Below are 12443 nucleotides of genomic sequence, written 5' to 3'. Positions count from 1 at the left end.
ATTTTACACTTTAGGGAGTAGACATCTTTACACAGACAAGTTAAGGCTGCTTTGTGCTGGCTCAAAATTCAGTGTAAAGATGCAATACAAAGCCAGACTTAATTATGCCTGCTCTGACCCACCTCTCCCCCTAGTATCAAATCATACAGTTGTAATTGCTGTGTAAATGCATTTACGCCACATTAAACAGTCTGTCTAAAGTGCTTCTACGCCACCTTTGCAGTGTGAATTTGGCCTAAACTAGGCACAGAGTTTACAGATGTTGAAACAAAGTGTTACACTCCTCAATCTCACCTATATCATCTCAGTATCCTTCCCCTCCGATTCTGCTCTTACAAAATCACCATGGTAACTGTAGTTTCTGCCAAAATACCATAGTTACTAAAATATCTGTAGTGCTCTCTTACTCTTACTTCTATAAAATCATAACAAATGGAAATATAATGTACTTAAAATAGCATTAAATGCTTTCACAATCTGTATTTTGTTTAACTTTACTGTAGTAATACTAATATTTGTAAATAGGTTTTTATTTGAGCGGAAACTGTTGTTACCATGGTATTTTTTTCTAAGGGTAATTCCTTCACAATATGCTTTAAAGTTCAGTTGATCATCATACTGAGGGACAGCGACATGGCTTTTTAAACAGCCCTGGCTGCTCTTTTCAATCCCTATTGGAGACCAGCGTGACCCCCAGCACATTGTGTCCGTGGCCCGGGCTGTGCTCCAGGGCTCTGGGACGGTGCTGGAGTGGAGGGGGGTGGACTGAAAGAGTTGATCCCAGCAGAGCAGGAGGGTCGTGGCCCGCCAACGGCTGTCAGGGAGAATGTCTGACTCTCTTTAATAGAGACGTCAACCTTCACAAAGACAGCTTGACGGCTCTGAATGAAAAGACAGAGTTAATGCAACTTTGGTTAGCCGTTTTCTTTCTTTTTGCATTTTTCAGACTGCATGTTGAGTTTGAAACCACGTTCAAAGTTGTTTCTGGCTGAATATCTTGATTTGGTCTCCCTTTCTCTCTATATACAGGTGTGTTGTTTGCGTTATTAGAGACTTTGCTGTGCTGTTTCGGTGATATTTACACATTTCGTGCATTTTTGCTTCTCAAAAGTGATGCGGGGAGTCTGAGCGACAGAAGTGGCTTTTATCTTTACAGCTACGCACTGAGGATTCCTCCTCCCACTTACTTAAATGAACAGGGCTGTGTGAAATGTGGCTTGTGCAAGTCTCCTCATGTTTCTGTCTTGTCATGCGCACATAGTTTCTTTCACACACGCAAATACTTTTATTGAAACACGTTTATATTAATTGTAATCCTAATATCATAATTAATCTTTTTTTGTTTCAATGTTTGTTTTTTCCCCCCTCATTATTCATGAAGAAGCAGTTTGATTGTCCTCCGAGGGCTTCAGACATGAGCCTTGAGGCGCTGGAGTCTGGTAAGCTATTTATGATGTTCTTTGTGCTGTGTTGCTAAATAATTTGCAGAAAAACTATACTGTAGTCCATCTTCTGAACCTGAAAAATACAGTATTGAGAGCTAATGGCTTTATCGCGCACATTTAGATTGCTTTGGCTTAGTGTTTGTCCTTGACACAAAGTGGTGGATGTAAAGGTCACTTGAAAATGTGTGCGAGTTCCTCCCTAATATTACTATATATTATATTGAAGCATTCACTTTCATGCTCTGCTGATATGGTTTAATGTGAGGTGATGAGGCTGTGTGTGGAAAGAGCTGAGCATTGGACATTCAATGTTTCAGATGCGGACTCTAGTCAGGATGTATCAGAGTTTAACTGGGATGACTACCTGGAGGAAACCGGAGCACTTTCTGTACCTCATCATGCGTTCAAACACGTGAGTAAATTGGGCCAGCTTGTGTTTGTTCTACACCACTATTCCGAATCTTACAGTGAAAGAAATACTTTTTTTTTTAACAAAGTTGAAAGCTTTTAATCAAATTTGAAGATAAAATACTGCTTAAAAACATGTTTTTCCATTACGCTGATGCTGCCTGCTGGAGTAGTCGATTCATTATACAGTTTTATGCATTTACATACAACTTGCATTGCATTCAAGGTAAACATCTTATCAATTCATGCATTCCCTGGGAATCAAACCCATGTCCTTGGCGTTACTGCTGGAGCAATGTGAGCTACCGGAATGATTCCTGAACGAATGACTCTTTTGAGCTGTGTTTTTTTTAAATTAAATGCTCAAAAAGAACCAGGTTGGAATCCACTACTGAATAATCTTTGAATCAGCTTAATTAGCTTATGGAGACCCTGCTTTTTTTCAGTCACGTCTGATGGTAAAAACAGCCAGCACACAAGAAAACTGTCATTCACCTTTTGACTTTTATTTCGGTTTATGACATTGGACAAATGTCTTAAATCTACACTCAGATTAACACTCTGTGCATTAGTGATATATTTCTACTCTCATGGGAAACTGTAAGACCAATAAGTGACCATTTACATCTTAAAGAATTTGTTTACTGGGTCAGGAATTAACCAGGGCATGGATGGAGCAATAATACCACTGCTAATACCACCAAAATTACCCAGGTATTTATAGTCAGTCAGATGGCAAAAAAGCCTCTGTAGTCCATTCCTCTGATTTTAAATCTTTTATTCCACACTTGCGTATTTCATTATATTCTATGTCATATAATAATATGGTTTAGTATGGATTTTGTGCCGCTGCAGAGGCCACTGAATGGCTGTCAGATTACTTCTGTCACAGAGGCAGAAGTTGATGGCATGAATGTGTTTATATGGATAAAATATGGGACAAAAAGTCATCATAAAGGAAAAAAATGCCCTTGAAAAATTATTTCAGAGGGCAAATATTGCCTCACACTGAATTTATGCTTCATTATTTAAAGGTGAAGTGTGTCATTTTTCTGATCCTTAAATAATTACCATGCATAGACAAGTAAAAGTAAGGCATTGGTAGATTTGTCTGTGCATCCCGACCTACCCGAACAGTAGTTGAGGACAATCTGTATGCCGGCCAATGGCAGACAAGGGGATTGTTTGTGAAACCTTTTTCCAAACAATAATTATTTTTGTGTTGATACTAGTGGTGGGCCGTTATCAGCGTTAACGTGCTGCGTTAACGTGAGACTCTTATCGGGCGATAAAAAAAAATATCGCCGTTAATCTATTCTCAAAGTTGGGTTGGGAGCTGGGTCTATACTACGCAAGCTTTGATGACTTTCACCTTGATATTTTAGCCCACCTCCTCTCATTCAGTCCGTTTAATCCTCTGAAAATGTTTTCCTCATGACAGCGTGTTAGTATTGGTGTGACCGGTCTGAATTTCGCGCGAGGTTAACATAACGTTAATTCTACTAATTCCCGCAGATTTCGCGCTCGCATCTGAAGCGCACACACACATACCGTAATAAAGCCGCCTCTGACATACAAGTGCAAAAATTAGCTCCTTTTTCCAGTTTATTAATGGTCAAATACACTCAAAATGTCTCAATGCCCATCTTGGTGAGTTTTAACGTAAACACAGTCGTAACCAGCTCACAGGAACAGTGGGATCCATGTGTGCGTCAGGTCTTAAAGGGACATAAGTTATTTATTATTCAAACTATACAAAAAGACAAACGATCACTTACGAGTACACATATTCTGAATGCCTTCGGCAGAATTCAAATGAGCCATTTTAATCAAGATTAATTCCAAGATTACAGTGAGATTAATCTAGATTAAAAAAATGTATTTATGCCCACCTCTAGTTGTTACTGTTAACTTAAACTAAAACTATTAAAATATTTGCAGTTATTCAAAGAATGCTGAAATTAAATAAAATATAAATATTAGAAGAAAAAAAAAATACTTTTTTTTTTTTTTTGCCCTGGCAACTAACTAAATAAGTTGAAGTACTAATATTACTAAAAAAATTAATAAAATACAAATAAATTCAAGCTAAATATAAACATTAAAAATGATAAATGAACATAGCTTTTACTTTAATATTTTCAAGTAATTTTATGTCTAACTACTAATAAATAATATAATAGTTTATAAATAATACTAAAGTTAGTAAAACTAATAATTACATAAAAATTAAATAAATAAATAAATAGAAACGAACAAAAATGACAAAAGAACATAACAAAATAACTAAAAGTTAATATATATTAATATAAAAGTTTAAGCTAATTCAAACTATGAATAAATACTATAATAGTTTATAAATAATACTAAAATAGCACTGTACTAATATTACTAAAACAAAAATTTAATGAAAATAAATTAAAACTAAATAGAAAAATTAAAACACTAATAAAAATGACAAAAATAACATTACAAAATAAAATTACTAAAACAAACTAATATTAAAGTGAAATCTGAAAATGTAAAAGCTAATTCAAACTACTAATACATAATATTATAGTTGATAAATAATACTTAAATAACACTGTACTAATATTACTAAAAACTAATGCAAATAAATGAAAGCTAAATAGAAACATTTAAACAAATCATAAATTCAAATGAACAAGAAAATGACTATAACGTAAAATAAAATTAAATTGAAAACTGAAAATAGGAAAGCTGAAGCTAATTCAAACTATTAATACATGTTTTTCCTTTGCAGGTGGACCAGGGCCTGGAGACGGGTCTGACTCCTGGTATGAAGCTGGAGGTGTGTGTCCGTACTGAATCAGAAACAGCGTACTGGGTGGCTACAATAATCACCACCTGTGGACAGCTGCTGTTACTACGATATGAGGGTTACCAGGATGACCGGCGTGCCGACTTCTGGTGCGACATCATGACCGCCGATCTGCACCCGATTGGTTGGAGCAAGCAGCAGGGTCGACCGATGAGACCTCCTGAGGGTCAGAATGGCGACTGAGCAATTTCACTATGCTTTCTAATTTATGATGATTAGAACTTAATTGTTTAATTTAGTCACTCACTTATTCAGGAGAACATTGTGGCTTTATAGGTTAAGATGATTTGAATTTAGGCTCTGCAGAGGTTATGCTCTCATTTCTGAAAAGCTTTGTATGCATCATCCAAATTTGCATATTTCTTTATGTTCTTCAAGTGCTGTGTGGCTTGCAGCATAGTGCTAATTCCTGTAGGTGGTTGCTCACAGTCGATTTGTGGGCATATTCAGGAAATGGGGGAGGGGTGTTTGTGTTGGGGCTTTTATTTAGCTTGCAGCTTGCTGATGGGCACAGCCTTTACTCCTCTGAAATTATTAAAGGACCCTTTTTAATACTTAAATCTTCTTTTATTAATAAAAGGAATAGAGTGGAATAGAATGCAGTATGTACAGGCTCGGGGGAGTCCAGATGGTTGCTGGCATTTTGCTTCTGGCTGCCTGCGCCTTACTTGACAGCTGCACTTATGGCCCAAAATATCTTTGTCAATGCTGAAGCCATCATAAGTGCAAAATGGCAGAAATCTGTCAGCAGGATAGTATGTCAGAAGATCTGCTACTGTATGTCTCCTAAATGTGCCCCTGAATTTGTGCTCAGGTGTCCGTGAGAAGCACCAGGAATGGGAAGCGTTACTGGAGAAAGCTCTGGCTGAATCCTGCAGTGTACCTGCTAGTCTGCTGGAAGGGGTAAGAGATATACCTTAAATGTCAGAGAAAATTTATAGAAAGCTATTTATTATTTGCAAAATAAACGGATAGGTTGAATTAATACTTCTCCAAGTCCACTAATGCCATTTTTAATACAGTCAGTATCTCGCTGTTTTGAGTTGCAGTGGTGTGAATAAAGAGACAGTAGAGTGGTGTGAGAGACATGAATAGACAATGGTTAAATATACAGTTTAACAGTCATTATACACTGGACAGATATTGTATTTACACTACCGTTCAAAGGTTTGGGGTCAGTAAGATTTTTAATGCTTTTATTCATCAAGGACACATTAAATTGATCAAAAGTAAAGACTTGCATTATGGAAAGATTATTATTATTATTAGTAGTAGTAGTATTTTTACTTTCTATTCATCAAAGAATCCTGAAAATATTGCATCACAATTTCCACAAACATAATTAAGCAGCACAACTGTTTTCAAAATCTCAAAAACCAAAATCAGCATATTAGAATGATTTCTGAAGGATCATGTGACACTGAAGACTGGAGTGATGATGCTGAAAATTCAGCTTTACCATAACGGCCAAAAATATATATTTTTAAAATATATTAAAATAGAAAACTTAATTTTTTATCAAATAAAAGCCTTGGTGAGCATAAGAGACTTTCAAAAACTTAACTTACAACCCCAAACTTTTAAACGGTTATGTACGTTGCTTGTTTTTCAATGTTTATTTACATACCTCATTTAAAGAAGAACGAAGAAATGAGACTACTAAAATCATGAGAATAATTAATTTTGCGCAAAAAAGGGTAGAAAAGGCATGCGTTTTTGAATTTGAAACTCAGTATAGCCTCAAACAGTATTAAAAACGTCTCTGGTTACGTATGTAACCTATGTTCCCTGAGAACAGGGAACGAGACGCTGCGTCAGCTGACGCTACGGGGAACGCCTCCAGCGTGACAGGTGCCTGAAATCACAATTAAAAAACGTCAATCCTATTGACCGGCGACAGCCCATGACGTCATCAAGGTGCAACCAGGAAGTATAAAAGGGCGCCTTGCCAACATGACCGTATCTAAACGTCTGAAGGGACTGTTTGGCAGGCAAGCCTTGCGCATTGGCAAAGCGACGCAGCGTCTCGTTCCCTGTTCTCAGGGAACATAGGTTACATACGTAACCAGAGACGTTCCCTTTCGAAAAGGAACTCGCGCTGCGTCAGCTGACGCTACGGGGAACGATATACCAACGCCGCCATGCCGAAAGGAGTGCATGCCCAATGGCAGTGACAACTGTCAGGACAAGCAAATTCAACTGAAAAGCCTGAACCACTCCCCTTCTGGTCACATTAGGCTGTCAGTGACAGCGCTCCCTACGGTCAAAGCCCAAGCTATAAACCTGAGAAGGAAACTTCGCATACTACATGAAGTCCTACCCTGGCCGCTCGAAGGCCTGGAACCAGCTTGTTCGACAGAAGGGGGTTCCTTTAAGGGAACGTGGCAGGGGGACCCGAGGGAACCCGCGCCAGTCACTATTCGGGAAGAATTCACCAAATGCCACCAGGGAGGCCTGACCTAGCGACCTCTATGTGGGACACGTCAGTTCGGCCAACCCCTGTCTGCTTAAAGGGTAACTAAACCCCTGCTCAGAGCTTAACTCCACCCACTGGCAATTTTCAAAAAATGCTGGAAAAGTGGGCAGAGCCCGGCGGACACAGAGGGGACGAACCGAGGGCGGGGCTGAGCGGAGGGCGTGCACCTTAGACCCGCAGTTACGGGATGATTGACAGCTATCTGACTCACGAGTCGCAAAGATGGAGAATGACTGGAGTGACGCCAGCTGTGCTACAGAGCGGTCATTCTCCTACCTTCGCCTGAAGTGGAGGAGGGTGGATTGTCTGTTACAGACACAAACCCGGAGCCTTATCAATGTGAGTCGCTGCTCAAACTGCGTTAACTCCCGATGCAGACGATGCTAGTGAAGCAGCCGCGCAAGAGAACTGACCTAATCTATCTGCGTCCGCGGCAACCACTTGCGTGTCAGGGTTTGAAAGTGCGTCTCATGTATGAAAATGATCTGTACACATGACGGGCGGCAACAATATCGCAAGAAAAGCCTGACGTGTACTGACAACTGCATTATTTAACCGCATTTTCTTCAATACAATGTTAAAGCAAGTGTCAAGTGAGTTTCATTCATAATGTTTACTTCATGTAACATGACAGTTCATACTGGAGTGAAGCCGTTCTCATCATGTGATTGGGGGAAACATTTCTGAGGGCGTGGTGAGCTCGTGCCAGGGGCGCGGATAGTGAGCCGTTGGAGGTACCATCCTACGTCACGATGTACCACAACGTCCAATAGGAAAATTCAACTGCAGTAGCCACCGTTCAACCTTAAGAGGGCAGCACTTTGGCGGTTTTACACCATATTTTATAGAATTAAAACACTTTATACTCAAATGTCAAAACATTTACTCGAATCAATGAACAGCATTAATAAAGCCCCAGTATTACAGATCATTAACTAAAAAAAGTTGGTTTAGGGTTTAGTTACCCTTTAAGTACAGAGCCTCTGGTACTTGCCTCCGGAGAGACATCCTGCTAGGGTACTGCAAAAAGGCAGTGTCCTCCACCAGCCGGACCTCAGAGACGGGTTATCCTGGAGAGCAGCGCTCAGCGAAGTGCTTTCTAACCCTTGCTAGCGAGGGGAGTTTAGCCACTCGATCCTAGGATCTACCAAGCACTTATTTTAAAACGTGCTCAGGAGGCCGAACAGGCCTTCAGGCTGATCCTTGCTGGGAGGCCTCGATGGGCCTACAACCGACGGATCAGTGCCAGGCGGCTATCAGCTCACAGAAGACTCTCACTTGAGAGGAGCTCCCAAGCCTGCCTGGTAGGTAACCATGCTGTAGGCGATCTATGAGAGTCCCTTCCTGTAGGGACCGCATAGTAGCAGCGTCGTCTCGTAATGCTAGGGTATGAACACCGCCTTCAGGTGCTACCGGCTAGAAACCGGCGCCTGATAGCAGGTGACCACCAGCTGTCAGCGTAAAGCCAGTTATGTGTTCCCTCCGAGGGAACTCGTCCCCCAGGGAGGCCAGAAGGGGCCTCCACCTGGTAACCTGTGCCGACTGCTCGCGTGTCCAAACCACGGAGCTCGCCCTCAGGGAGGCCTAGCAGGCCTACCACCTGACCGCAGTCGAGCTAGCCCTCGAGGTAGCTGGGAGAACAGGGACTCGCTCCGTCAGGGAGGCCTAGTGAGGCCTACCACCTGTTTAGTCATTGGGCATTCCTTCAGGGAGGCTTAGTTAGGCCTGCCACCTGACAATAGGTGCGCTAGATAGCTTTTCCACATTGACTAGACTCATCTAGTAACTGCGAAAACCGGAACATGCCCTTAGAGGAGGCCAGGTGAGGCCTACAATCCAATAGCGAATCCCCCAGGGAAGCCCGTGCCGCTTGCTACCTGTTAGCAACCCGTGCTACCGTGAGGTACCGAAACTGGGGACCGGGGAACGATCTCAGGGAGGCTCGCCGCCTACCACCTGATAGCAGAACGTGCTAGTCCTCCAGGGAGGCCTAGTGAGGCCTACTACCTGCTAGCACTCCATGCTCACCGCCACAGAGACTGGGAACCGGGAACTCGCCCTCAGGGAGGCCGGGTGAGGCCTACTACCTACTAGCAGCTCGTGCTAGCCATCCAGTGACTGAGGCCCGGGACCAACCCCTCAGAGGAGGTCCAGTGAGGTAACCATGCTGTAGGCGATCTATGAGAGTCCCTTCCTGTAGGGACCGCATAGTAGCAGCGTCGTCTCGTCATGCTAGGGTATGAACATCGCCTTCAGGTGCTACCGGCTAGAAACCGGATTGTAGGTGAGGCCTACAATCCAATAGCGAATCCCCCAGGGAAGCCCGTGCCGCTTGCTACCTGTTAGCAACCCGTGCTACCGTGAGGTACCGAAACTGGGGACCGGGGAACGATCTCAGGGAGGCTCGCCGCCTACCACCTGATAGCAGAACGTGCTAGTCCTCCAGGGAGGCCTAGTGAGGCCTACTACCTGCTAGCACTCCATGCTCACCGCCACAGAGACTGGGAACCGGGAACTCGCCCTCAGGGAGGCCGGGTGAGGCCTACTACCTACTAGCAGCTCGTGCTAGCCATCCAGTGACTGAGGCCCGGGACCAACCCCTCAGAGGAGGTCTAGTGAGCCTGCTTACCCCACAGCAGGCCCTTAGGGAGGCTTGGTAGCGCCTACCACCTACTAGCAGCTCGTGCCAGCTGTCGAGGGACTAATGCTCAGGAATACCCCCTCGGAGGAGACCGGGCAAGGCCTGCTACTCACAGCAGGCTCTCAGGGAGGCCTGATGGGGCCTACCATCTGAGCCAAGGTAACCCAAAAACGGGAGCCTACCCCTCAGGGAGGCCTGGCAGGGCCTACCTCCAAATAGGAGGCCTGCAGGTTCTATGAACCCTGCCGCGGATAGAAGAAGGCTGGCTGCTGCACCCGGGCTGACGGTAGCTGTCTGCTGCTGACGAAGAACTGGACATCCAGTTATCACCTGGGGACTCATCCCCAAGGAGGCCAAAGAGGGCCTACTGGTTGACGAGGTTTCTGCTGAAGTTGACGTCGACGGAAAGAAAGAAAAAGCCACGACGTCGAGACTCCCTTGTCCTGGAGTCCGCTGCCCAGACTGCCCAAGCTGGCTACTCACAACCAGCTGGCCTTCATATGCCCGCACCTGGGGCTGGCTCCATCCCAGAGGCTAAAGGGCCTCCGCGATAGCGCAGTCTCACAGGGCAGTGCCTACAGACATGAACCTAATCACATTGCCAACAGCAGTGTACTCAGCAAACAAACGCTTAGGAACCCTCTAAAGCGAGGGGAGTACAACTTACGTCACCTGCTTCAGGGCGGCCGCCTTACTTTCTCATACAGCGGTCTGCCGTTCGTGCAAGGACGTCAGCCATTGGTAATGCTCGGGCCTCAGGGGAGCATTCGATCAAACCGCCACTTTTTGCAGAAGGTTGCGATGTTCAGCTCGACCCGAGCCCTAAAGAAGGTGGAGCAGAGGACATAGAGCAGAGGGTAAACACATCATACAAAAAATGTAACCCACCGGCCGTACCATCCTCCAGGATGAGGCCGGGGGCCACCAGAAGGTGGTGGCCACATCAGCTCTGAAAGGCGGGGGACAGCAAAACTAAAGTCTTGGACGCACACAGCGAAAGACGCTCAGCCCGGCCCCACGACCACTGGCAAGGTCGCTATCCCTGCTGCAACACCTACACTGCATTACTAAATAACCCCAGAACGCAGAGAAGGGGGCGGGCCTTGGCCGGACTACTCTGTAATAAGAGGAGGCTGAATCAAGGATGCAGAAAAACATGCACTGTTCTTATACTGAAAGACAGGCCTAGGGCGACAAACCTGCTTTTAAAGGAAGCGCCCCCCATCCTTAGCAAAGCCTAGGCCAAGTGGTGCGGTGCTACACCTGCACTAGATCTACCCAGGGCTCAGGAAAGAAATATTATCACCCCTTACATAAACAACGGGGCCCCGAAACCCATTTAAAAGCCCAACAGGGCTGGGCGCAGATCTCACTACAGCTCACGCATAGTGCTTAACCTGGTCGTAATGCTACTTTATACTTAAAGCTAGGAAAACAAACAACTCGCCCCGCGCGCCACAAGCCCGCGAGCAAGAGCGGCAATACAAACACTCACATAAGTGATAGAGATAACACGGAGAGGCGGTAGATCTCTACTAGCTAAAGTATAGCATTATGCACAAACATATAATGTTGCAAAGAAGATCGTTCTTAGCTTACTCACGGGGAGCTGCAGGCCCTGCGATGTCCAGCGATGTTCCATAATCCCCCGAGCCCTCTCAGGAGAGCGAAAAACGGAGTCCTGAAAACATTAGTAGAAAATGTTTCACCCTTCTCGAGGGGGACTCACCACTCGCTCTTCTCGGCGCTTCAAACCAGCCATCAAGCTTTCACCAAACAAACCAGGCGGGCCGTCAGAATCTTACATTTTCTGCTCATCATTGGCCCACCGGCCTGATGTAAAGCGCCCAGGGGAATTTCACAGGAGGAAGGGAAAAAGGCAGCGCTCATCTGCCCGCCCTGGGAGGCGGAGTCCGCTGCCTACGCTGGTTCCGGTTACCAGCACCAGCTTCCTTCCTCTTCTTGTTGCGGGTGTCCAGCCTTCTCTGCGCACCAGTCCTCCACGGAGGGGGCGCTCGAGAGGCGACGCTGGTTCGCTGGTCCCGTCTCCAGTCTTCAGACCGTGACGGGCCACGGTCCCGGACCTCAGCAGGATGCATGTTCTAAATGCCGCCGAGCGCGCCTTCGCCTCCCTGAACTTTCCGACCACCGCCTCCACGGAGGTGCCGAAAAGTTCAGAGGGTGAAACCGGGGCATCCAGGAGAAAGGACTTCTCTTTCTCCCCGATGTCCGCCAGGTTCAACCACAGATGTCTCTCCGTGGCTACCATCGCCGCCATCGAACGACCGATGGCAAACGCAGTTTGTTTGGCAGCCCGGAGAGCGAGATCCGTGGTCCGGCGCAACTCGGTCACCGCATCAGGGGTTAGTCCCTCCCCCTGATCGAGGTCCCTCAGCAGGTCCGCCTGGTAGGCTTGTAACACCGCCATGGTGTGTAAAGCCGCCCCAGCGTGACCCGCTGACATGTACGCCCTGCCGTTCAACCGTGATGTTGTCCTAAGCGGTTTGGTCGGCAGGGTGGGAGACCTCAGTGTCGATGGCCGCCCAGAGGCGAGATAGTTCGCAAACGTCTCGTCCACGGGCGGTATCGACACATATCCAGCCTCAGCCAATCCCTCGACATCAGCGAAGT

General features: G+C 45.3%; 1 protein-coding gene across 3 annotated transcripts in view; it reads left to right on the top strand.

Moving 5' to 3' along the window:
• The window catches only part of sfmbt1 (Scm like with four mbt domains 1), a 39272-nt gene that overhangs the window by 1636 nt on the left and 25193 nt on the right, over positions 1–12443 (top strand). For 2 of the 3 annotated variants that reach the window (XM_079845235.1, XM_079845237.1), the window contains exons 2-5: positions 1382–1439; positions 1763–1857; positions 4618–4861; positions 5510–5598. In XM_079845235.1, coding sequence (XP_079701361.1) covers positions 1415–1439; positions 1763–1857; positions 4618–4861; positions 5510–5598 — 453 coding nt within the window. In that variant the 5' untranslated portion in view covers positions 1382–1414. The remainder of the gene's footprint in view (positions 1–1381; positions 1440–1762; positions 1858–4617; positions 4862–5509; positions 5599–12443) is intronic. The other variant, XM_079845236.1, reaches the window with a different exon arrangement.

This window comes from Gobio gobio (genome assembly GCF_949357685.1).
Source record: "Gobio gobio genome assembly, chromosome: 19".
NCBI lineage: Eukaryota > Metazoa > Chordata > Actinopteri > Cypriniformes > Gobionidae > Gobio > Gobio gobio.
This window is presented reverse-complemented; position numbering and strand designations above follow the sequence as displayed.